The 23636-nt window shown below is 46.5% G+C and overlaps 10 protein-coding genes across 10 annotated transcripts; 3 read left to right on the forward strand and 7 right to left on the reverse strand.

The window, feature by feature from the left end:
* Nucleotides 1-44: 44 nt before the first annotated feature.
* Nucleotides 45-1989, reverse strand: C8R40DRAFT_167731 (tRNA-splicing endonuclease subunit sen54 N-term-domain-containing protein). The gene is made up of 6 exons (XM_046234231.1): nt 1837-1989; nt 1634-1783; nt 1242-1572; nt 940-1189; nt 714-891; nt 45-662 (listed from the first exon to the last, which is right to left on the reverse strand). The coding sequence occupies exons 1-6, from the start codon at nt 1956-1958 to the stop codon at nt 248-250; spliced, it is 1446 nt and encodes a 481-aa protein (XP_046087000.1). The 5' UTR covers nt 1959-1989; the 3' UTR covers nt 45-247.
* Nucleotides 1990-2046: 57 nt separating this feature from the next.
* C8R40DRAFT_1043894 (uncharacterized protein) lies at nt 2047-3519 on the reverse strand (the record flags this gene model as incomplete). The annotated part of the gene is made up of 5 exons (XM_046224196.1): nt 2047-2373; nt 2431-2748; nt 2799-3003; nt 3059-3424; nt 3482-3519. The coding sequence occupies 5 exons, from the start codon at nt 3517-3519 to the stop codon at nt 2047-2049; spliced, it is 1254 nt and encodes a 417-aa protein (XP_046087001.1).
* An 85-nt stretch (nt 3520-3604) lies between these two features.
* Nucleotides 3605-5785, reverse strand: C8R40DRAFT_1101750 (general substrate transporter). The gene is made up of 6 exons (XM_046227966.1): nt 5689-5785; nt 5117-5628; nt 4922-5062; nt 4501-4865; nt 4275-4444; nt 3605-4222 (listed from the first exon to the last, which is right to left on the reverse strand). Exons 1-6 carry the CDS (start codon nt 5706-5708, stop codon nt 3745-3747), a joined length of 1686 nt encoding a protein of 561 aa, XP_046087002.1. The 5' UTR covers nt 5709-5785; the 3' UTR covers nt 3605-3744.
* A 719-nt stretch (nt 5786-6504) lies between these two features.
* On the reverse strand, nt 6505-9054 carry C8R40DRAFT_1187331 (uncharacterized protein; the record flags this gene model as incomplete). Its single annotated transcript, XM_046233015.1, has 9 exons — nt 6505-6553; nt 6624-6832; nt 6885-7119; nt 7177-7265; nt 7327-7382; nt 7443-7709; nt 7757-8346; nt 8406-8893; nt 8953-9054. The coding sequence occupies 9 exons, from the start codon at nt 9052-9054 to the stop codon at nt 6505-6507; spliced, it is 2085 nt and encodes a 694-aa protein (XP_046087003.1).
* An 88-nt stretch (nt 9055-9142) lies between these two features.
* On the forward strand, nt 9143-11058 carry C8R40DRAFT_168330 (clathrin adaptor mu subunit). The gene is made up of 9 exons (XM_046234233.1): nt 9143-9397; nt 9455-9528; nt 9576-9845; nt 9903-10032; nt 10092-10288; nt 10339-10446; nt 10499-10696; nt 10753-10844; nt 10892-11058. Exons 1-9 carry the CDS (start codon nt 9199-9201, stop codon nt 10941-10943), a joined length of 1320 nt encoding a protein of 439 aa, XP_046087004.1. The 5' UTR covers nt 9143-9198; the 3' UTR covers nt 10944-11058.
* Nucleotides 11059-11115: 57 nt separating this feature from the next.
* C8R40DRAFT_1101763 (uncharacterized protein) lies at nt 11116-14127 on the forward strand. Its single transcript, XM_046227967.1, has one exon. The coding sequence runs from the start codon at nt 11200-11202 to the stop codon at nt 14080-14082; it is 2883 nt and encodes a 960-aa protein (XP_046087005.1). The 5' UTR covers nt 11116-11199; the 3' UTR covers nt 14083-14127.
* On the reverse strand, nt 14117-14934 carry C8R40DRAFT_168040 (uncharacterized protein). Its single transcript, XM_046234232.1, has 2 exons — nt 14861-14934; nt 14117-14804 (listed from the first exon to the last, which is right to left on the reverse strand). Exon 2 carries the CDS (start codon nt 14800-14802, stop codon nt 14152-14154), a length of 651 nt encoding a protein of 216 aa, XP_046087006.1. The 5' UTR covers nt 14803-14804; nt 14861-14934; the 3' UTR covers nt 14117-14151.
* Nucleotides 14935-15169: 235 nt separating this feature from the next.
* Nucleotides 15170-17311, reverse strand: C8R40DRAFT_1101770 (peptidase M24). The gene is made up of 12 exons (XM_046227968.1): nt 17163-17311; nt 16974-17105; nt 16909-16915; nt 16779-16852; nt 16307-16728; nt 16141-16256; nt 16002-16091; nt 15900-15919; nt 15602-15844; nt 15509-15545; nt 15244-15455; nt 15170-15190 (listed from the first exon to the last, which is right to left on the reverse strand). The coding sequence occupies exons 1-11, from the start codon at nt 17293-17295 to the stop codon at nt 15299-15301; spliced, it is 1431 nt and encodes a 476-aa protein (XP_046087007.1). The 5' UTR covers nt 17296-17311; the 3' UTR covers nt 15170-15190; nt 15244-15298.
* On the reverse strand, nt 17312-20165 carry C8R40DRAFT_1250410 (uncharacterized protein). The gene is made up of 4 exons (XM_046233687.1): nt 19871-20165; nt 19741-19822; nt 19276-19689; nt 17312-19227 (listed from the first exon to the last, which is right to left on the reverse strand). The coding sequence occupies exons 1-4, from the start codon at nt 19999-20001 to the stop codon at nt 17428-17430; spliced, it is 2427 nt and encodes an 808-aa protein (XP_046087008.1). The 5' UTR covers nt 20002-20165; the 3' UTR covers nt 17312-17427.
* Nucleotides 20166-20351: 186 nt separating this feature from the next.
* C8R40DRAFT_1044181 (MIF4G like-domain-containing protein) lies at nt 20352-23597 on the forward strand (the record flags this gene model as incomplete). Its single annotated transcript, XM_046224217.1, has 12 exons — nt 20352-20456; nt 20508-20599; nt 20653-20842; nt 20900-21055; nt 21110-21265; nt 21319-21561; nt 21626-21847; nt 21904-22145; nt 22197-22384; nt 22438-23079; nt 23155-23414; nt 23469-23597. The coding sequence occupies 12 exons, from the start codon at nt 20352-20354 to the stop codon at nt 23595-23597; spliced, it is 2625 nt and encodes an 874-aa protein (XP_046087009.1).
* Between the last annotated feature and the right edge of the window lie 39 nt (nt 23598-23636).

Raw genomic sequence — 23636 nt, forward strand, 5'->3', positions numbered from 1 at the left:
CCATACTAACTTTTGCTCCTGTTATGGTGCCTCATATTTAGACATAATTATGTAACGGCCAACTGTAACACTCAATCCCTAGCCTAAAGTCTTCCCTAAAATAGCTTCCCCTCTTGGCGGGAAAAGGTGAGAGATCAACATAAACGTCGACTTCTACATGATAACACCTTCGATAAATGGTAAGTTGCAGCGCGATACCAAATAATGTATTTTGATTGAGAGAACCAATAGATGCATCCCCTATCACTTAGAACCAAGGGCCAGTCTCAAATGCTCCCTGCGCAAATCGGAAGATATTGATCGTACCCGCATCCACTGTGGCAATAATGGCAGTTTTTTTCCCTTGGCGCAAGACTGCGAATGGATTTGGTCTGCGTTCAAGCTTTTGGGGTGAGGATGTGGGTTTTGCATAGAGCCAAGAAGTGAAACCATGAGGGAGGAGTGATATCATAGAGGAACTAGACATCAAAGTGGGAGTATTAGAGTTATGAGTTTGTGATTGGGCCGGTGTATCTGAGCCGGTAGTCCCAGTCGAATTTTTGTACGAGATTCCTTGAATTTGGGGGGGATTCTGCACTCGACGTTGTGGGGGAGGGAGTTCAGGTGCATTATTATATATCGCCGTGAGCTCACGAAGAGAAGGCATTGGTGTCGTTCGAGCACTAGGGGGGGGAGGTTGACGCAGGAGAACAAAATCAAAATAGACTGCTTACTTGACTACAACCATTTGGTAATCTGGTGGAGGGGGTGCTGATTTTTTGAACGGAGTGGGTGGCTTATAAAGATTGAAAAAAGGTTCATATGGCGAGGAAGGGGATTCAGTTTCTGTAGGTGAATATTGCGGAACCTTGTGTCCCGATGGAATGAATCGAAGAGACTGGAATATAAAACCTAGAACACTTTAACTACTTTTGAAGTACTCAGAAAGTAAGCACTCACTGTAATTCTTATCCATTTTAAGCCACCGACGTATTCGCAATGGCCTCCACCAGTCAAAGGAATCTGGAAAGAGTGTGCGAAAAATTGTCGAAATCCACGACGAAAAGAGAGCAGAGGTTTTTGATTTAAATGACGAGGAGGATGTCAACGTCAATAACGATGGTGGATACGGAGCGGTGACCGGGTAAAATGCGGTAGGAGGTTTTGTACGAGTCACAGTGTAACCCAAGCGCTTCAGATACGCGTAGACCTTGCACACGGGTCAGTCAGTCAAAGGCAGTCAACAGCACCGATTGACGGACCTGATAACGATCCATAGTGAGATCCTCTTTACCTATCATCTCCGTGTATGCCTGCTGAACCGTCATTGGACTTCCGGAGATACTTTCGAAAGTTCCGTCGTTCGGATATTCCACCGCAGACTCTTTCCAGCACAATAAGGAACCTCGTTCGATGAGATAGATCGCCTCTTCAGGCAGAAGCTCCATCCGTTTTTGAGTTTTTACGGTCCCGTTTGTCATAGCGGTTTCGCGTGGAACAGAATGTCCTACTGTACCGATTGATATTCCGCGAGATATTGTTACTGAAACTCGAGCCAATGATGGATGCCACGTTCCGTAGCTAATAGATTTACTGAGGACAGAGAAAACCATTATTGTTCTGAGTACAGAACTGTAATAAAGATCAAACGTGCTTTGATATCGTTCTATCAGCGCGAAGAGCTTCAAACATTGCGTTTCTTGCTCGCTGAAGAATATGTTGCTGAAGGCCAGAGCCCCCTTGCTTTGAAGGTTCGAACTCTTTGTCTCCTCGTTTTGGTATGACCGGTCTTGCTGCTTTGGGCCTTCGGATTACAACGCATAAGCCGATGAGAATCAGATACATCCCCGACCTCACATCAGCTTTGTCCAATCGGGACCTTCATCCTCATCGCCTGAAGACTGGTCTTCCTCTTCTAGGTTATCCCCAACTCGAATTTCTGGTCCATCATTATTTGGTAGTTCCAGGTTGTCGTCCATAGTCGAAGTCAAAACAAACAACAAAACAACGTGGTAACTCAGAATTTGTTAAATAACCATGTGATTTTGCCCGGAAGTTCCGGTCAGATCATTTACGAGCTACCTTGATATCTTGATACAAATTTTCGCAGTTATCAACTAGTTCCTTGCCTTCTTCACTATATTTCTCTCCGCCCTCAATTTTTGTCACCCCAACACACGAATGACCCCAAAAATCCGTCTGTGCAGCAAATTTCAGTCTAGGGCGAACACCTGAGCGCGAACCAGATTTGTTCGACAAAGGGTCGCCCTTGGAACCTTTTTTCGATGCGCTGAATACAGTCAAAGTGGATAAAGAGATTATAGAGAGCCAGACAACTGATACAGCGCCTTTGTCGAGCGCTATGGGATGGTTAGGAGATCCAATCCAACGTGCCTACAAGGTGAGGGATCAGGTATATATCATTCCATCGAAAATGCAACAAGAACATACGAGATAGAATATGAAATGTTTAAGATAGTGAAGCAAAGGATTGATGAGATTGAGATCGATATTTGTATGGGTGACACCTGGATGAGCAGTAAAATGCCTCACGCGTTTCGATGCATTGGGTTCATCCGATACGCGTCTATCCAGTTCCGCAGAAATCAGCTCGACTTGGTACTTCGACGAGCCATACGGATCGTGTGTTTCTTTGAGTTGCCAGTCTTCCGCACGATAAGTTTTCTTCGATTCCAAAGAAGAGGTCCAAATGACGCGTGAATCATAACGGTACTTCGAAGAGGAAAGCAAATGGTATAAATCTTTGTACTTCCTATGCGTGTCAGTGTGACCGAGACAATGAAACGCATACGACGTACAAGGGTATAGTGACCGAAGACATTACATTGCCACGTAAAACCGTATCCATCCTGACTCACTTCGCCCCATGTCTGTAAATAATATGTCGGCGTAGTAACTGCTCCCAATGGGTCTGTCAAAAGTTGATGAATGCACGACGGCCAGTTTATCGAAATGAACGGGGCAATTCCGGCGTTGCATATCAAATGAGACACATAAGGATAGCTAGCCAGTACACAGAAGGTTAGATAGGAAAGAGTAAATGTCGTCCTGTACGCACCTAATCTCTAACTCCTGGACAAATTTTGGAATGGTCTCAAGTGAAGAGAGATCCACAGAATGTATTTTTATTTGAACATTCTTGCGGAAATATTCCGCATGACCGTCGTAACTAGGGGTATTCCTGAGCGCTTCAACGCGTTCGTCGAGTATTTGAAGCAACTTTTGACGCGCGACCTCCGCTCGCTGAACACTTCGACATGCCATGATCAATGTTATGCCTTCGCAGGGAAGTACGAATCGGTCTGCTTCGCGGACATCTTTCTCAGAATTCCCAGACAGTTCTCGCGGTTTGATAAGAGTGTCAGAAGGTATTTTTTCTGCTAATTGACAGAGTAACCGTTGGCAAATACCGAAGCCAACGCCGCTGGTAGAGTGAGGTGAGATGTGAAGACAACTAGTAAGATGCACAAAGGGATGTCACCTATTCGCACCGGTAATTACGACGATAGGCCATGACATGGTAGAGAAAAGAAAGGGTTGTATACATCATCGAAGTGGTACGATGCGAACCAATTACTTTGCCTCTGCGTGGGATATTGGTCGTAACTGATATGTACATTATCTCTCAGAAGGACTATACATTATTATTTATGTGTGTGTAAAATAATACAGCGGAATACAAGTGCTTTGTGTTTGAGAGAAGTACAGTGTAGGTATACAAGGTGAATGTGAGTTGCTTTCCATTCATTCTGCTTGAGGAGCCATCGAATACGGTGCCCCGTTAACACCCTCAATCTTTCCATTGTTCGTTGTTTTTTCACTGACACCGTTGATGTTTTCGACCCTACTCTCTTCTCCTGGTGCGAAATCTTTGTGAGCCTGGGCTGCTTTTCCCTGTTCTTCGATGTCTTTTCGGCTTGAGTATCCAGCAGGCGCCCATCTTCCTGATGTCCAAGGCTTACATGCGGGATCATTGTACATCATGTCTACGGCCTCTAGCGAGAGATCCGACGACTCGTACAGGAAAAGATACACCACTGCGGCGCCAAGAAGATTGCAAGAGGCGAAAACGAATCCGTATCGGAAATCTATGGCGTTTATGATAAAAGGCGTGAAAAATGCAAGGAGGAAGTTCCAGATCCAATTAGAAGCGGTGGCGAGTGAAGCTTGTTTAGCTCTCGTGCGAGTGGGAAAAGTTTCTCCGATGAGAATCCAGATACCGCTGAAACAAGAAATGTCAGTATCACAAATAGGAATACTTCTTGAATACTCACGGAGCCCAAGTCATAGCATATCCGAGAATGAAAAGGCAAGCGGAAACAATCATCAGCTTTCCAATTCCAGGATTGTCTTGTGGCACCTTGGCAGTACCAGCAGCAGCGAACACGAAGAGCCATAGGCTTTGCCAAATACCACCGATTATTAATGGCCCCCGTCGACCGAACTATAAGAACGACCTTCAGATATAAATTCTTGCAATGTAGAGCTTACAGGACTGACTTTCTCCATGATCAAAATACCACCGAAAGTGCATCCAAAGTTAACTGCACCAAGGATGATCTGAGTGATGAAACTGTCTGAAATTCCAACTGACTGAAAAACTGTCGCGCCATAATAGAAGAAATAATTGGCCCCAGTGAGCTGCTGGAGAGACTGTAACGACATGCCCAGAAGTGTTCGGTATAAAACCTTCTTCTGAGGCCGGAAGCAGTCAATCCAGCCGCTCCGACCTATGGACTGACGCTCGAAATCGACATTGCTCTGAATTTCGGCAAGGTGTTTATTAGGGAGGGGATGTTTTTGAGCTTCTTCACGCGTCATGCCGTGTACCCGACCAAGGGATTGTAGGGCAAGTTCAGGTTTGTCTACAGCCTAAGTTTTGAGATCATAGTAAAACAATTAAATCCTATAAGACACGTACCATGGAAGACCAACCAACGTGGAGATTCAGGCATGAGCAGAATGCCAACGGACAGGATGATAGGCCAAGCTATACCGATTCCAACAACGGTTTGCCACGATGATGGACCATCGTAGCCTCGTGTACCGATAGATATACAATCTAGGGGAAAGGCTTAAGTGACATTTATAGTGAATGTTGATGTTCGATACTTACAAGCAATAAGTATCCCGAATGTAATGAACAATTGATATGTGGCAGTAAGGGAACCTCGAATCTGTGCCGGAGCGGTCTCTGCTTGGTACATGGGGACTGCAGCACTAAGCGCACCGACTCCAAGACCTGAAATCATTCTGCCCACGGCAAATTGCTGCCAAGTTTGAGTCGTAGTGATTTGAACAATGACTCCGATAATGAAAACGCCACATTCTACAACCATGGCGTACCGACGGCCAAGGAAGTCAGCGATTGGAGCACCCATGAGTGCACCGGCGAGGGTGCCAATAGATAATAAAGCGACTATTAACCCAGACCGGACATCGGTGAACGAGCAGGTATCAGTAGCGGTTGCAAGGGTAGCACCAGAAGAACAGTCGGCAAAACGTAGAAGGAAGTCAGGCATGAGTAGAATGTCTGATATTTGGCCAGTATCATAGCCGAATATGAACCCGCCCATGGATGCGATGAGGGCAAGAGCAACAGAAGTGATCCCTATTGGAACACCCTCGCTATTGGAGAAGAAATTTAATGAGAATTGGTAGCCAGGAGAATATGAGCACAAGACGTACACATGGAATAGAGCACCCATCGTTTAGTTAGATGTGGTGAAAAAATTGAATCTTGAAATTTATTCTTTCCGGCCTCGATCGCGCATATATAGGGAAAAGTGAAAACCGAGTATGACGTCATATTTCTGCTTTCGGGATCGGCCCCTCGGCACGATAATACCGAAACTGTCCCTGAAAGTGTGCTATAAATGCTCCTCCTCCACGTACTGTACCAACATGCTCGAACTTCGCTCTAGAATCTGGCACATGCGTGAGGGCCTAGCCGGAGTCTAAAGGCTTCTACAGGACGTTCTAATCGAGAAGACATTGGTTCCTGTTTATCCGGTTTTTTCCTTTACTCAGGATAGATCACTAAAAACCGGCTTAAAACTTACACAGATTGTCAGAAATCCGATTATCAACGGATTGCTGCTTCATCTTCTTCCCACTTCTTTCAAAATCAAGCTATCTTTCATCCTCTGAATGTCGAAATGCGCCGAGACAAAATTTAAAATATTCTATCAAGTAGAATGTACTGGAATGGCATCTCGGACCTCAGGCAGTTTCTTCATTGTAGTCACCAGAAAATAGCCATGCCAAGGGAACCAAGAATGTCAGACTATGTTGGAACTGCGAAGTTCGTCTTGATTTCAATCCACAGCTATACATTCAAACCTGGTCACAAGTGTAAGGATGAACCCATGAACAACTAATGAAAAGACCGCTGGGATTGTACAACTACCCCTTCGGCGATGTACCTTGCATCTCTTCTTCACGACAGAGCAATTACCATGCCAAAGGAAGACGGATAGGAGACGTAGCACATACAACATGCAATCAAAGTAGATCATGCAATACACTATCATACTTGTGTGGCAAATGTGCTCTGAATAAAAATTATTTGAATTTGCTCTGAGCAAGCTACACGGATTGTGAAGACTGGTCTGGGAACTCACCCTAGCATGTCCTTAGCGAATACAATCTGAGAAAACACTTCGGCTACATCAAGAACCTCGAATAGTTTTAACTTGTCAAGTACTTTTGAGGTGTCCAACCGGTGAGAAGGATGCAAGTCGCTCTCACGCAAAGCCCATAGTATGCGACCTGGCGGGAATGTATGGGACATTCTCATATTTGCTTCAAGCGTCTTACGAACCGCGATAAACTGAAAGGTTTCGGGGTTAGCTTCGGCAAGAAGAAGTAGACAGGATGAGCACCCAATGAGGATCATCTGCGGAGCCTTTGCCAGCTTTCCAGTTACTGGCACGAGCTGTCACCTCGCTATAGCCTGCATCCCGGCGATGACTTTCGTTTGCCTCGCACAGCCAGCTGGCCGCATTCTTCAAGTCTCTCACAGAGCCCAAGCTTAATCGAGACACAACATCATGTGAATATACAAAAGAGACGATAAGGTCGTCCGCCAATTTGCTGAGAGATGCATCGGTGAGCGCGCTGATATGGCGAGGAATGAGCATTGTGAAGATCCGAGGTGCAGAACTTTATACTTACGGTGGAGCAAAGCAGTATACGGAAACTTGCCGGTCTATGGGAAGCCCGCTCGAATGAACTGTGAGACAAGTTTTTGGATCTGCCCACATCTTCCATTTTCCGTTCTAGATCAGCTCGTGATACATTGGGTAGGATGAAAGCTCCACCTACTAGTCCGAGCAGCGCGGCTACTCCTGCCCCCAAACTATGTCCGCACATAACCAATCCTATAATAACAGTGTTCAGAGTTTAGTTAAAATATGCAAGGATTACGAAGATCTACACACCGTAATCCGGATTCCTTTGCAATGCTTCATGGACCGCAAGGTGTACAGGCTTTCCAACATCGCCCATTGCCCGTGCCATGCGCAACATGCCGCTATGAACGAGATATCGTTTTGGAGTGATCGATGAATCAATAGAAGGTGCGGAAGCCCGTCTGGGGAAATTATATTGGCCCGGGATGAGTCCTTCGCTGTTGGCGGTCGAGGCGGGTTCAAATTCCTCTGGTTCACACGACAAATCAACAGCAATTTCATTCAACGACATTGTTCCTGTTATAGCGTTCGTTAAGGACCTCCAATGCCATTGAACGACCTACCTCGAAGAATGAGCACCACTTGAGCACGAGAATGATCTGTGAGAACCCAAAACCTAGGCATAAGATGCTCTCGTCCGATTTTAATTTCTGTTTGAATCGTTTCATTGGGGTCGTTTGCAGATTTGGCCAAAATATCATGATCGTGTCTTCCCAGCAAGACATCCCACCATGAGTATTGCTCTTCATGCATGATTTCGGGCCGCAATCCATCACCTTCAGCCTCAGCTTCCGAAGCATTGACCGCATTTGCAAGTTGTGCTTCTTCTGCTTTCGCCTGAGGAGAGCTCGATGAAACATTAGCACCGATAGATGAAGACAGAGGTATTCCAAAGAAAAGTAGACTAGCACCGCCATATCCCGCTAGTACCATCTTAGAAAGTCGACGGAGTTCGACCTTCAATTCGGTATTGGAAAGCCGCCTCGAGGAATGGGGAACTCCCTTGACTTGAGTATTTGGAGGAGGGGAAATGACTCGATTGCTGATGAATATGCTTTGCGCGCGTTTGGGAGCTTCGCCAATATCAGCAGCGACAAGTTGACCCAGATTACCTGGAAATATCACGTCGGAGGTAACGCGTACCCGAGAGCCCCTACATTGCATTGATCTATATCATGCATGCGCATCAATGAAATGCTAAAAACGACTCACTTTCTGTTTCGCAGTGAATCGAAATGCTTGGGGGTGTTCTTGACGTCAATCTCTTTCAGATATTTGAACCAACGACGCTCCTGCCACTCTTGCGTGACACCCTGAAGAGCAGCCCACGCCGAGACCGCACGAGCTATAGAAGTTACACCGAATTGCTTTTCTGGCAAATTCTCGCCGTCGATAGGTTGGGCCCATTCACGTTTAACAAGTGTAATGAACGACGCGAGGGAAAACGAGGCTTCATGGCTGCCAGGAAAGATGACGGAGAGCAGATTTATAGAGCTATGAGCAGCTATGACTGAAGTAGAAGTGAGGTATTCGCCGAGATGAATAGGCACAAGAGTCAATTGTTCAACTAGTCCGATAGCGGCAGAAACTGCGCCTCCTACGACAGGTCGTGTTACGGTGACGCCTCCAAAGAGAGCAGCATCTACAATAGTTGCAGAGACGCCAACAGTCGTAGACGCGATACCTCGAGTGAGAGCAAACTGTATGCGCACTAATTAGCCTTCTCTAATCCAAGGACCAGAATATGGTTATTACTTACGCCAATCTTTGTACCTGTTTTTGCCACGGAGAAGCCGATAGATGCAGCTGATGAAACTAAATCAAGCCCTTGTCTAGTATATGTATCCCAATTCTTGACCATTGCATCGAGCGTAGCTCGAAGTTCAGAGAAACAACAAGTGCATGGAAGCAGGGTGTATATATAGTAGTAGCATGTGAATATTATACAGCGCCTAATCTGTGAACATTAGCGCCTAACACCTTTCCTCCCACTCCGATCATCTACATGGCATCCTTAATCGCCATCCTCGACCTCAAAGGCAAACCGCTCATTCAACGATCCTATCGAGATGACGTGCCTCCTTCATACGTTGAACGTTTTCTACCCATTATACTCGAAATCGAGGAGGAGGGCCAGCAGGTTACACCGTGTTTCTCCAGGGAGGGTGTCAATTACATGCATATTAGACATTCAAACTTGTATCGTGCGTGTGTCTTCAGCATCTATTTCAAGTTGGGGCGCTGACCTGAAATATGTCTAGTTCTCGCGTTATCCAGGAGAAACTCGAATGCCGCCGAGATAATTATCTTTCTGCATCGACTCAGCCAAGTCTTAGTACGCACAAATTCGTTGACAATTTTACGCTTTTTAAACGCTTCTAGGTTGAGTACTTCAAAGAACTCGAAGAGGAGTCTATTCGGGATAATTTCGTGATAATCTACGAACTCATGGATGAGATGATGGACTTTGGCTACCCGCAAACCACTGAGAGCAAAATCCTCCGAGAATATATCACACAGGAGTCCCACAAACTCGAAATCCAAGTCCGCCCTCCGATTGCTGTTACCAATGCCGTTTCCTGGCGATCAGAAGGCATCAAATACAGGAAGAATGAGGTTTTCTTAGATGTTGTCGAAAGTGTAAACTTATTGGTGAGTCACAATGTAGATTTCACTTCTGAAACGTCGTATAATTATGGCTTTATGAAGGTTAATACTGCTGGAACCGTCATACGTTCAGAAATCCTCGGTGCTGTTAAAATGAAGTGTTATCTTTCTGGAATGCCAGAGCTTAGACTAGGACTCAATGACAAGGTCATGTTCGAGAGTACGGGCAAAAGTGCGTCTCGAGCTATCCTCCTACGTCTGCCTACTGAATTCCAACATTCATTCGTAAAGCTGCACGAGGAAAATCCATCGAAATGGAAGACGTCAAATTCCACCAGTGTGTTCGTTTGGCCCGGTTCGAGAACGACCGCACAATTTCCTTCATTCCACCTGACGGAGAATTTGAGCTCATGAGCTATCGTATATCTACTCCTGTAAAGCCTCTAATCTGGGTTGAAGCTGCCATTGAAAGCCATCGAGGCTCAAGAGTATGTCACTATTGTTTTCCGTGGTTTACCTTCTTCCTACCTTTCTCCAGGTTGAATACATGGTCAAAGTTGTGGCTCAATTCAAACGACGGTCGACTGCAAACAATGTTGAGATATATGTTCCCGTTCCCGATGACGCGGACTCTCCGAAGTTCAGGGTTCGCCTCTCATTCCGTAACTATCTGCAAATTTGATTCATGTCCCACGCAGGCATCAACGGGATCTGTACAATATGCACCAGACAAGTCAGCATTCGTTTGGAAGATCAAGCAACTGGCCGGTGGAAAAGAGTTTCTCATGAGAGCACATTTTGGCCTTCCCAGTGTCAAAAACGAGAACGATCCGCCTCCTCGCGCGCCTATCACTGTTAGATTCGAGATACCATATTTCACCGTCTCAGGCATTCAGGTTGATTGGCTATATTTCATTTTCATTTTCTTGCTCTGACTAGCTTTTTACATAAGGTACGATATCTCAAAATTGTTGAAAAATCTGGATATCAGGCTTTGCCTTGGGTGCGATACATTACGCAGAATGGAGATGATTATAGGCATTGGTTACCACTTTTGTAACAAGACGACTACTAACTGGATCTTTCTCTAGCTTACGAACAGCATCAGAAAAGGGAACAGCAGCTCCAATACGGTCTTTGTAGAACCTCATGTAGCCAGATATCATGTAGCTTACTGAAATCGAGCCTCAACTTGATTCTTGAAAGTTCTGAATTTTACCGGAGTGACACAGTCTGGACTCTGGACGTAGTGGCACGTGCATGATCTTCCAGCTTCAAATTTCAACTTCACCGGCAACAGCGTGTATGTTTGTAGAAGGCGCAGGTCGGCAAAATCTGGTATGTGTCGGACTTGGAGAAACTGCTCTTTACCAATCTTCCATCCAGTTATGAGACCTACATGCGATGCAATTGGTTCCCGAAGGCTAGCTGTATCACGCATTACTCTACAAGGCCCTTGCAGAATATTGTACAGCCCTCCGTGGTCTTTCGAAATACTCCGACCCACTGTCTTCGAGTAAATATCCGTCAAAAAACTTCTGCATTCGTACTCCATAGATCTGTTTCGACATCCATTCAACGAAACACTTTTTCCGACCCTTTCGACACCTCCGACCATCTGCTCTCTGGGACCAACACAAACGAACACGACTTAACACCTTCCCAGCTCTCCCGTGCAGTGTGGCAATCAGTTCGTCTTGCTCTACAGACGCAGGATCTACATACCGCCTATATCATTGTGGAATCTGCTCGCCTCTCCAATAAACCTCTTCTCCACAATGCACCTTCCAAACGCTACCGCGCGAGTGGAATAGAGTTCTATCGACCAGTGTCTTCAAGGCTCGCTGGCCATGCTCTAGTACACGGCCTGCTTCGCCTCGGTTTGCCTCGCAGAGCCCAAGTAGCTGCGAAGATATTGATGGACAACGGTGTACCGTTGAATCCCAAAACGTTCGAAGCCGTTCTCGAGGCCTTGGTAACCTCTGATGGAAACATCCCGCGTTCAACTGGGAACGAGCTATTCAATTTCCTGAAAACTCTTCTTCCGAAAAGCACTATACTATCCCTGAACCCAACTTTCACTGGAGGAAGGGGTAGCCGTGCCGCCTTGCATCTGTTCATGTCTGCACGTAATATGAAGCAGCAGCAGCGAACAGAGCGTATGTATCGGACACTCATCGGTTCCTTCTTATTCCACGGAGAGCTTATAGCCGCTTCACTTCTCATCACCATAATCCTGAAGGATTGTGCTGTCCGAGATGCTATCGGGCGTCAACTTGCTTCCCCTGATATAAAGGAGGATGCCAAGCTTGAGCAGGAATCATTGGTACATTACCGCTTCCTACGCAGGTCATCGCCCTCACCTCCATTTGATATTTTGAAAGACCTGGTAGAATCAATTGCGGGTGTTTTGTCCAGGGATCCAGTTGAAGATGATGCATATCAGATATCTTTCCAAGCAGCCCTGCAAGCGCTAGCGAATCTTGCGTACTTGTTCGACATCCGTCAAATTCCTTATTCCCATCTCTCGTCCTTGATACGCTTGCTCTATAACTGTCCCAAAGGAGATGATCTGGTCTGGGTAACGAAGATAGACGGTCATCCTGTGCAGGTAAAGGCCTATGATTATTTTCATCATGTCTTAGAGCGCATTGTCCGCTATCCACCTCGAATGCGGATCGAGAAAACGAAGCCAAATAAACTCTTGACTCGCTGGAAACCGGTTCTGGACAACTCTCGGCCGCTTGATTTACCCGCCTGCAACTCCCTTCTACATTACGCTCTTCGCCACCGTCTTTCTCCGAGTTATGCCAATAATATCTTGCAGTACATGCAAGATCCATTCTGGAAGCACAGTGGATACCGTCGTCCTATCCCGAACACAGTAACCTATAATATTATCCTATCTGCCGGTCGTTTGCTCCGCTCTCCAATAATGGTAGACACAGTTCTCCGCATGTTGAAAGACATGAACGAACACGGGCTTGGCACTATCGACCTTTCTCCGGCTGCGTCGCCTGCGAATTTCGATCTCACTCGAGGTTCTTCGAACGACCGTTTCTCGTCAGCCCTCAGACGATTAGGCTCAGAGTCCCACGAGCTTTCTTTACCGTGTCCCCCAACAACGAAGAAACTCGGCGCTGACACTCATACTCTCACTGCCTACATAACCTACCTTGTTTCCGTGGGTCGTGCAGATGTTGTGCCTAACATTCTGTTCGGTCTTTTACCCGAACTCGCCATCGTCGATCATCCTTCCTGGGGAGACTTAGGACCTGAACAAATCAAACATCTCCGACAGCAATCTCGTATGGATTGTCTTCGTCGCGTCGTCGCTTATGGACCATACTTTTTTGTTGCTATTCTTAACGCCGTCGTGAAAGATGGTCGGACTGGTCTTGCTGAGCGCGTCTGGTATCTGGCCAAAGAAGCCGAGCGGGCGAGCTGGCTACCAGAATTCAATCACGGGCGTGAACCATGGTGTCTGCCTGTCCACGCTTACACGCTCATGCTTGTTTGTTACGGTAACGAGTCCCGTAAACACCCTTACCGGTCGCCGCTCCCCTCGACTGCCACCGCCTGGCAGCCCCGTTCGAATCGCTATGTCGTTGGCTGGGCGCATTACATCCAGCAACAAAATGCCAGATCCAGACAGCCTCTCGATCGCTCTGTTGCTGGGCACAAGTCAGGCGTGTCTGTTTACCAAAGTATGCTACGTGGAGCACGTTCGGTATATAAGGCCTTACAGGCGTTCAAAGTTAGCAACAACGACAAAGAAGTTCACTCTTGGGGGGATCTTCAACTCCCAGAGCCTGATGAGAGGTTCTTCAACGCCATGTTACGCATCGTATCGAGGGATGCGCGAAAGCGTCCTCGTCGCGCGCGCACAACCCCATCACACTGGAAGCAGCACATACGGTTCGCGAATTGGCTGTACAGACAGTATGGTCAATCCCAGAGTCAGCAAAATACAGACCTTATTCTTCTTGTGGCGGAGGATATGGTTAAAGCTGGTTTCGAACTTCCCGTTGGAGTGCAATATATGTTGATCGGCCAGGATATTAATAACCAATTATTGCGTCAACGTAGGCGGAGACCTGTAGTATCGCGGTATAGAGGTCCTTGGGCTTTCCCTGTTGCCCAAATGGCCCAAACTCCGTTTGCACTACGTGTTGAAAAGCAGAAGGGACTCCCGTTGGGTCGTATTCCCAACGTCTTGCGTAGGAGGAAAGGAATATCTAGGAGGCATAAAGAGGAGTTTGCTTTCATAGAAAATAGATAATCCCCCTGTAATTGAAAAGCGTGGCAATTGAACCAAAAGTAGCAATGTAATATTAACGATGACTATTAATCATTCTGCGCTCCCTTCCTCTTCACATTGTAAACCTAAACTCTGCACAAAGAGTGCACCGATGCCTCTGCTCAACTCTCTGCTTTTCCACTCTACGCCTACGTCCGCCACTTTATCCGCAATAAGCTGCATTCTTTCGCGCATCTGTGCCATTGGTGGTGACTTTTGTCCGGATTTTGGCGCGAAGACCAAATCTACTCTGGATCCCCTCTTCAACTCAGCCTTCGCCCTGTCAAGTTTGTGCTCCAGATCGCCTATAGCCATGCCCCACGTAAACTGAAACTCCTTCTTTACATTCTTTTTCGCGTTCATTTTTTGCTGCTCTTTCGCCTGTTTTCGACGGGCTGCTGCTTCCTTCTTGTCGATTATCTTCACCACAGCAAGCGGTTCGGCCGCCTGCAGCTCGACGTAGGATACTTCCTTGTCAACTTTCGCTAGAAGATCCCGCAAGGCAATCTTTACGAGCTGTCCGCTGTCTTCCACAAGATGCACTTCAGCAAATGGTATCTTTTCGTTCTTGAGTTTATTGTATCTAGAGTAAATGATTACTGAAGCATGCAGGCGACATGTAGGTGGATAGCTGAGAATTCGATGAGAGGGGCTGAAGCAGATCCTTTTGGCTGCTGCGCGAAAAGCCAGAAAAGTAGCCATATCTAGAACCATTTAGATAGAACACCAAAGGGGAAGGAAAGAGTTTGGTTATACATACCGATGGTACGAACCCTCGACGACCAGTTGACTAGTAGTCTAGTACTGTCGAACTGAAGGCTCCGTGGGAACAAAAAACTCTTTTCCGTTTACTGCTTATTCTTACTCTGACTCAGTTACTGCCAGTCTCCAGTTGATGTACTTATGGCTTGTACTTAGCCGCTCGCAGACACAGGCCCCATTCATGATAATGATTTCAACCCGTTACGATGTTACTGTGGTTATTGTGCATCATATCGACCTTGTATATGTACAACTTATCCTATCCGATCCTCTGTCAGAAAGACTCCAGACCCAGCGATCCCTGACAAGCACCCTCCACGTCCACAATCTGATGGCATGGCATATTGAGTAAGAGTTTAAGCACTCGTGCTTGTTGCTTACCTCCTTAGGAGCGCTTGCTGATAGTACCACAGGATGTTCTTTTCCAACCAGAACCTCATCCTGCAAAATTGGCATCAGCAGGACTCACGCTAAAATGAGCTGTGAATCGTACTTCAATACGTATGCCGAGATTATGGTAATGCTTCGGAAAAGCAGGGGAAGGAGGGACATAGATTCCTGGTTCAACTGTGACCACCATACCAGCCTTCAGACTTATGGGATGGCGAATAATTAGCAATGTCCAATGACACACAGATGTAAGTACCTTCCGCTCCGCGAAAAGTTATCGGACTCATGCAGGTCTGGCAAGGGATATATAAGCGGTTTGGTACAACGAGTAACTCGAGGAAATCCATACCTATCCCAATAGGATGACTGATAAAATGAGGGTACAGGCGTTCGAGGTCTCCCGGATGCAAATGAAATCCTAGTTGAAGTAATTCTTGGCGGAGTAACTCGCAAGACTTTCGATGGAGTTCGTGCAAAGTCAGGTTTGAGCCTTCATGACAAAGAGCTACCAGTGCCTTCTGGGCGGAGAGAACTGCGGAGTATAAGTCACGTTGGGGTGGGGTGAAAGTTCCATTCGCCGGGTAGGTCCGAGCTACATAAGTAAATCAGTGAGAACGAAATTTCGTAGCTGAAAAGGAATTTTGTACTAATATCTGATGCGTAACCACTACATGATGAAAGATGTTATAGAAAAGGAAACAAGACATATTTAGTTATACTTCTCAATGCTATAATCAAATTTGACTTACTTGTATTCACAACCAGCGTCAACAAGAATTAATTCTTCCTGAGATATGAGTTGATTATTGTGTGTGTAGTGTATTATAAGAGCGTTAGGTCTAGATATATTTCTATTAGCTGTAGACGTGTTCACAGAAAGATGCATACCCAGAAGCCACAACAGGAACATAAGCAAGACGTTGTGCTCCTGAAAGGGAGCAAAGATAATCAAAGTGTGCAGCAAGAGCAGCTTCCGATAATCCAGGTCGTGTGAAGCGCATCGTCTACACACTCCATATGAGGTCCATATCTTCTAAACAAGGAAGTTACCTGCCTTGGCGTGCGCCCTCCCGCTGATATCCGCAGCCATCCTCATGAGCTTTTGCTCTGAAGCACTTTTGATTGCGCGAAGACGTCCAACTTCAGGAGCTAAGGGTTTCGGACGTGATTTTCCTAGCGACTCGACAACAAGATCGGCTTCTGAACGACCGCTCAGGTACTTCAGAAGGGACTTCGTGGTCGCTTTCGATGTACGTCGCGTTCGAGAAGAGGGAAGGTCGACATAAACGTTGGAATATTGGTGAACGACAGAGCGAAGATGTGATGGAAAATCGTCAATATGTCGAGCATCATCGACTTGAAAAACTCTGCGAGCATCAGCGAATGTAGTGTTGGCACCATCCCACTGCTCTTTGTTTGAATCACTACCGGAAGAAAATAAGGTCATCCGGTAGCCCCGAGCTGAATGATTCTTTTCTAGTTTGCTTTTTGAACAAGTGGCTCAAATAAGCATCCCGTTTACACACCTAGTACCACTGCAGAATCAGGTTCCTCAAATCCGGTGAGATACCAAAAGTCAGAGGCTTGGCGGAACTTGTAGCTTGACAGATGGATGATCGTTGGTTTCCAATTCCGAAGTTATGAAGACGGACTCACAAGATTTCTGGTAAAAAAAAGAGTTCAGCTTGCTGTCACTAAAATCCAGGCAAAACACAACGCACTTCCGCTCATGTATTTGATGGTGCCAGCTAGAGAGACCACAAGGCTATTATCGGGGAGGCGATTCATGAGGCTCCTTCGTCTATCCTCATATTCTTGCGCGTGTATACCCGGAGTTAGCTCCTCAGGCTTGACTGAGAAAGGCGTTTTGCGTCACTGAGGGGACTGGATCGACACTATACAAAACGCACTAAGATGAGAATGTGACTGAAAGAGCGGTTGCCCGTACGGAGAGGGCTTGAGTGACGCATTGCTAATTTCGGTAGCATAGAAACGGGAAGAGGCATAGATGAAGGTACGATTTTTTACAAGACGGAAGGACATGCGTGAGTAACTTCAAGCGCTCGTGTGATCACCTAAGAAATTACAGAATTGATTTGATTCGTAGATAAACAAGACAATCGTAACCGTTCTCCTTCCTCCTTATTCGTTCCCGATTCATCCCTGACTCATCAACTACCTCAATTCACCCTCCAAGTTCGTTGCAAATCTTCCCTCTCCATATCCTGGACGATTCGGATGTTGCCCCTCCACAGGCGTTCCAGGAGATGACGGATTCAAGTCATTCGTCACTCTGACCTGACCGAGACTCCCATAATCATTTCTCTGGGGGCTTCCCGTGTCCTGGGGTGCATCTGTGTATGCACTGATATAATCATAATCATCTGAACCTGCCTGCGAGACACGGTTGCCTGCATTGAGGTTATGTGCCTCATATGGTCGGAGAGAAGGATTAGAATGGGACAAAGAGGAGCTTGGAGCATTAGGAAGGCCTCGCTTTTTTGGTTGCAGAGGACTGACATCAGCTAGATGGCTACCACTCAACCCAGATCCCGAGCCAAGATCGGCACTTGTTGTACGACCAGGAGCACCAGCAGGCCGTCGAAATGCTGCAGCGGATATGGTTCGCGGAGCACCAATAGCAGGAGAGGATGGCATACTACCGGAGAAAGATGAGTTAGAGCGTTGACCGAAAGGCGAGGTGCCAATTGAACGAGGGTACTCAGGAGGTGTCCTATAACTGGATCCATTCGATATTGATGATGCTGTACGGTCGGATATCGTCAGCCTGGGTGGGGAATTATGAATGGGGGAAGAAGTTTTTTCAATATCATCATGATGCGAATTAATGTCAATAGGACTAGGAGAAACGCCACGCTGCTGAGCGAATGGAGCTACAGGTGGAATCAAAGGAGATGTCGATCGATTGTTAGTCTCGAATTCAGGTGTAAGGGAAGAAGGCCGTTCTACCCCTCGTTCCTGTGAAGGTTGGACTATCGGGGGAGGAATAGCAGAGAGAGCTGAGGAAGAAGGGTCAAAACTGAAAGAGTCCATTTCTCGACTGAGTTTTCTGGCAGCATCTGCATTTAACGCACGCTCTTCTTCTTCTGGGCTCATCGAAGGAGGGGGTACACGCTTAGGCGAGGAACGAGCTTCGCCAGGAGGGGCAATCCCGTCAGCTTGATAGTTCTCGATATTTCCTTGCTCATGTCGGTTGTCCAACTCTATGGCAATATCTTGAACTTGACCAAAGTGAACTTCTTTGCTTGTGTTACGTTGATGGTCAAGTCCATGATCAGGATGTGGTTCCTCTTCGGGATTAGTCATGTATGCCAGACCAACGTCGTCGCCGTATGCGCTGACTGCCCTTTGATTGGTATTTTGTGAGGCACTTTCTTGCAATTCCCAAGGACTTGGCATCATAAGAGGAGGTGCAGCACCAGCAGGTGGCCGCGTCAGATGCACTTGGTGTGTCTCGTACGACGGTGCGGGCTCTTCGGTTGATTTTCGCGCGTCCAAAGCGGCTGCAATGGAAGATGAAAAAGAATCATCTTCAGCATGATATGATGAGCCGTCGCGTAGCGAGAACCCAGCACCGCCGTTACCACTCGTAGTTGGGAATGTAGAAAACCTGCTCGCAATGGGAGAGTTTCTAGAAGCTACACCAAAATCATCCGCACTGCGAGATGCTTCTGGGTAGGCATTAAGAGAGGTCGGGGAGGGAGGAATGCTGGAGCCCATGTTGCCTGTTATATCCGATGTATCAAGAAATTGACCTGTACCCAATCCCTGTGGTGGTGCAAGATAATCGGCCATACCTTGATGTACGGGAGGCGCAGTGCCAGGAGCAGGAGCGGTGGAAAAGGCAACTTCGTCAACACAGCGAGTAGCATCGCTGATGAGCGAGTTCACTTTTTGATGATTCATGTACATTGGGCGAGCCATTCCCGGCTGCGTTGTTTCTTCCGGGATTTCCTAAGAAAAACTTAGACATAGAGACTGGTTCCGTGAAGTTTCACTGACATTGATGACGAGACGACCAAATTCGCCAATAATAGTCCCCTTCTCACAACACTCCAACAGTCCACCAAACTTGAGGCCCATCCAAGCCTTGGTTCTGGAACGCTTGTAGTCGCCTAACGAAGCTTCATCTGACATGATTTCAGAGTCCATCGAGCGAATCTCATCCCGCAAACGGTTCAATGTATCCGTTTGCACACCGAGGTTTTTATGCTCCGGTGACATTTTGGAAAGTTTCTTCTCCGCAGTATCAGCTTTGCTGATGAGTGCCTTTCGACGTCGTTTCAATTCATCCAAAGCTTCTTCTCGAGAACGAATTCCTTTCATGTGATCTCGGATAGCATGTTCATGCGATGCATAATTGGAAAGAGCGGCAGCAAATTGAGTGAGAATGTTGGTGGATGCGGATAGGGTATCCTACATTGAACTTCAGCCGAGAGTTACATGAAATTAAGGAGATGGACTGACGAGTAAATCTTCGCCTTCACCAGAGCCCCAGACACGCAACGCCTCAGCGGCTTTACCAAAATCCACACTCAGCCTTTGAAGCCTTAGAACGAGTTACTCGTGAGTTTACTCTTAGAAACTCAATACTCACGAGATGAGCACTGATTTTTCAGCCGTAATTAGGCCCTGTAAAGGCCTGAGATCCTTGTTTCCGCCTAGCGAAGGGATGGTCGAATTATGAGCAATCTTGGTGGCGGCTGTTTTGAACATGTTATGTTGCATGAACGCCTAGGCAAAGCCTGGGATAAGTATAAATTGTAAATGAAGATTGGGGGGATCCAAATATTTTGTTGAATGATTTCAAAGAGTCTTTTGAGTCGTTGTAACGGTTGAAATGTTGATACACCGACAGTCACTTGTATCTGGGTCGATAGCAGAAATGACGCACTTCAATTAATTGCCAATTTTCCCTGCTTACGTGACGATCATATGACTGATTTTGGGTTCCGTTTAAACGTTCATGATCACAGTTTGTACAAGTTTCTATGAGCTACAACAGACACTATCGAGGAGGCAGAAGGCATTACCGAGGTACGGAGAGAACTCGGCTCGAACTTCTACAACAGTGAAAAATGATCCCAACTCGTTGGCCAGATGATGAGGATGAACGTCGCCGGGATGTTGTCGAGTCTCCTCAAGAAAGAATGAAAAATACTATTATCAGGTTGGGAGAAGTGGTGAGTTGGAAACAACCCAAGGGACAACATAAGATTCATAAAATATATAAGGATCCACTGCAAGAAATATCCGCTGTGGAAACAAGTATTCGCGAACTGGCACCCCCGGATATCTGTAATCTCTCCGAGTCTTTTCATATAGGGTACGTTGCATATCGAATCCTCGATATTCATTTTTTTTCTGAAGCTTTCACAGCGTAACCGAACAACCTTACAAAATTCCATTTTATGCCGCCCTGCTCAGACTGCTGCATAACAATCCGTCCCAGGGTGGAGATTCTATAGGTGCAGATGAGATTTCATTGGGAAAACAAATCTTGGAGGAATTCTGGAAAGGCTTTCAGGCATATGTGGACAAATTAATGTGGAGAGAAACTCGACTTTGCGTACGTTGCAATATGTTCTTGTTGCCCATGTTCAAAATCTTATTTCAAATATCGCAGATCCATTTTTTTGCTCACTTGACTTCCGCTCAGCTTATCTCAACCGAGTCTTTTGCTGCTCTGTTGCAATCTTTTACCGCGGTTCTGGACGAATTCGGTGTTTCGCACGGGCGCGCTAAACGCGCTGCATTGTGTGCCGCGGAAGGTCTAATGATCGTACGCTCATGCCCTTTTTGCTACTACTGCTATTGCGATATTCATAACCAATAGGCCGGCGCCGTCTTGACCTTAGCTACACCCACTTTCTCGCGTGAAATAATATCATCCATCCAAATGTATACAGAAACTACCACTTCTGGGAAATGGATCGTACAACCTATAGTACGATTACATTCCTCCGCTGTGACGGTGGAAAATGCTGATGAGGTGTGCTCGAGTTCTAACTGCTATTTTTGCGGGAATGATAAGATCAATTTTAGCTTTTGGATACTGCCCTCGTCGTGTTGAAAGCACTTGAAAGCTCAGACTTTGTAGGACCATACCCTAGACCATACTCTGAATATCCTCCCCTAGATACATCGACGTTCAGTGCATTCGTCCTACCCTCGGTTCTGGTCCCTCCCGAAGTGATAGAACTGGATGGCTTATCCACTGAAGCAGAGGAGTCCGAGATCAAGAGGGAAGAATGGCCAGAATATTTTTTGAGGCTCTTTGGTGACGACGTATGTGGCTACTTCATTTTTTTGACAATTGCTTCTGCTACGCATATCTAAACCTTCCCCCTAGGTCACTCCTGACCCGAACACGCCAGCCGGTTACGCTGTTCGCACCGACCTTCTTGCTATAATTGATATCTTCGAGGTGAATCGTAAAGAAGCTGCTAGACTTCTACTCGAATATCCAAAGTGGGTTGTATCAGGGACCTTCAAACCTAAACCTGGAGCACCTCCTCTTGAGGTGGAGCCCCTCGTAACTTATGATTGGCAATTAGAAAGCACTTTGCTCGAGGTATATTTGATTGGTCATTCTCTCTTTGAATCGTTTCGTAACATGTTTCATGGTAGACCATGCTTGGCGCCTCTCTTGTCCTACCTCAGTCCTCACAGGCCCAAATTTACTATGATAGCTTGATTACAGAAGTATGCAAGCTATCCCCGTCAACTGTTGGGCCCGCAGTCGGAAAATCTATACGAAAACTCTACAGCAGCCTTACAGACGGGCTTGACGTAGAAATTGCAAGACGTTTTTCGGAGTGGTTTGCAATTCACATGAGCAATTTCAACTTCCAATGGGTATGGAAGGAGTGGTACGTACGTCAATTTGGATGAGATCAAACTGCTTAATCGGTCGTATCAAGGATTCCAGATCTTGAGTTGGCCGTTCAACACCCCAAGCGCGCGTTCATGCGCACAGCTGCAGAATATGAAATTCGATTATCGTACTACGATCGTGTCGTCAAAAGTCTCCCCGAGGCAATGCATGCACCCGAGGCGCACGTACTGCCAAAACAAGCTCCCGGCCCTGATTTTCTATACGATGATTCTTGTATGCCACGTTCATTTTCTATATTCCAGGGACTGTCTCTAATTTACATTCAGCGAAACCACATCATGATGCTGCACAGTCCATTCTCAATCTCTTCCGTGGACGTGCAAAAGCGGAAGATGTGATAACTCACCTCGACACCTTACGAAATACCCTTGAGTCAGAAATATCAGAAACCGAAAATGTAAACTCCCTTGTCCGGATTATCAGCACTCAATCACTTCTCCACATTGGCTCACGTTCCTTCTCCCATCTACTGAACGCCATTGAAAGGTATCTTCCCCTGCTTCGAACCCTCGCTAGCGGCGGGGTAACTGCCAGCGCAGGCGCTGGAAATCCCGAGGCTAAAGCCGACATCCTAAGCGCAGCAGCGTCGTTCTGGAAATACAATCCACAGATGGTGGCCATTGTCTTCGACAAGCTGATGCAATATCAGATCGTCGACCCTACGGATGTCGTTTCGTGGACATTCCTGCATGTCAGCGAAGTAGACGAATTCGAGGCAGATCTGAAGGCCCCGTTAAATTTGAGCGCATTTGAGTGGAATTTATTGAAGGGGGCGCTGGATAAAGCAATTGGACGAGTAAATATTGCGAGGAGGAGACTTGCACTTCTGAGGAAAGAGGACGATGAAAACAGGGCTAGAGCAAAAGCGAACGGCGGAAACATGGATGTTGACGGGGAGGCAAAATCAGGTAAGGATGATTTTTTTGGGCGAAGGAAGTCCTGTAGCCCTTTCCCCGAAATTGAAACATGTTTCTTCTTGTCAGATGAGCCCGTACCAGAAGATCCCGCTCTTGCCGTCGCTGTAAAGGCTTTTTCCAGCCTCACCAGAGAACAAAAAGCTGCTCTTTCTCGAACACTCGAGGGTTTCGTTTCATGCCTTGCGCCTTCAATCTCAAGTTCACATCCTAATCCGAAAGCCCGCGAAATCCTCACTGAAAACTCCTGGCACAATCGCGCAAATTGGGGCAAAGACGAATGGATTGCTTGGGAGACATGGGGCTGGTATCGGCATTTCTGCAGAGCGGTAAGTTTTTGTTTCCTAATCATAGAGTTATCGACCAAATTCCACCTGTTCCAGTATTCTCCGTATTTGCGGAATTACGCGGCTACATTCACGGCGGTATCGTTCGCAAGATTCGAAGGACAGTCAGACCCGGCATCAGACCTTCTACAAAAAATCTGGGATATTTCGATAGGCCAGGAGTAGACTAAGGTAGTTTACTGTACTATCTTGCGTTTTCGACAA

This window comes from Lentinula edodes (genome assembly GCF_021015755.1).
Source record: "Lentinula edodes strain Le(Bin) 0899 ss11 chromosome Unknown C8R40scaffold_15, whole genome shotgun sequence".
Classification (NCBI taxonomy): domain Eukaryota; kingdom Fungi; phylum Basidiomycota; class Agaricomycetes; order Agaricales; family Omphalotaceae; genus Lentinula; species Lentinula edodes.

Coding starts and splice junctions, on each gene's coding strand:
- C8R40DRAFT_1250410 (XM_046233687.1), bottom strand. CDS start 20,001: ATGCAACATAACATGTTCAAAACAGCCGCCACCAAGATTGCTCATAAT. Junction 19,823..19,870: donor GAAAAATCAGTGCTCATCTC/GTGAGTATTGAG, acceptor ACTCGTTCTAAG/GCTTCAAAGGCTGAGTGTGG. Junction 19,228..19,275: donor TTGGTCGTCTCGTCATCAAT/GTCAGTGAAACT, acceptor AGTTTTTCTTAG/GAAATCCCGGAAGAAACAAC.
- C8R40DRAFT_168040 (XM_046234232.1), bottom strand. CDS start 14,802: ATGGCTACTTTTCTGGCTTTTCGCGCAGCAGCCAAAAGGATCTGCTTC.
- C8R40DRAFT_1101763 (XM_046227967.1), top strand. CDS start 11,200: ATGCGATGCAATTGGTTCCCGAAGGCTAGCTGTATCACGCATTACTCT.
- C8R40DRAFT_1101770 (XM_046227968.1), bottom strand. CDS start 17,295: ATGTCCTTCCGTCTTGTAAAAAATCGTACCTTCATCTATGCCTCTTCC. Junction 15,845..15,899: donor TGGTTACGCATCAGATATTA/GTACAAAATTCC, acceptor TTACTTATGTAG/CTCGGACCTACCCGGCGAAT. Junction 15,456..15,508: donor AACTTTTCGCGGAGCGGAAG/GTACTTACATCT, acceptor CCATCCCATAAG/TCTGAAGGCTGGTATGGTGG.
- C8R40DRAFT_167731 (XM_046234231.1), bottom strand. CDS start 1,958: ATGGACGACAACCTGGAACTACCAAATAATGATGGACCAGAAATTCGA. Junction 1,784..1,836: donor CCCGATTGGACAAAGCTGAT/GTGAGGTCGGGG, acceptor TGTAATCCGAAG/GCCCAAAGCAGCAAGACCGG. Junction 1,190..1,241: donor TCACTATGGATCGTTATCAG/GTCCGTCAATCG, acceptor CCCGTGTGCAAG/GTCTACGCGTATCTGAAGCG.
- C8R40DRAFT_168330 (XM_046234233.1), top strand. CDS start 9,199: ATGGCATCCTTAATCGCCATCCTCGACCTCAAAGGCAAACCGCTCATT. Junction 10,289..10,338: donor AAAGCCATCGAGGCTCAAGA/GTATGTCACTAT, acceptor ACCTTTCTCCAG/GTTGAATACATGGTCAAAGT. Junction 10,447..10,498: donor CGGACTCTCCGAAGTTCAGG/GTTCGCCTCTCA, acceptor TGTCCCACGCAG/GCATCAACGGGATCTGTACA.
- C8R40DRAFT_1101750 (XM_046227966.1), bottom strand. CDS start 5,708: ATGGGTGCTCTATTCCATGT. Junction 5,629..5,688: donor ATGGGTGCTCTATTCCATGT/GTACGTCTTGTG, acceptor CTTCTCCAATAG/CGAGGGTGTTCCAATAGGGA. Junction 4,866..4,921: donor ACGTTGGTTGGTCTTCCATG/GTACGTGTCTTA, acceptor CTTAGGCTGTAG/ACAAACCTGAACTTGCCCTA.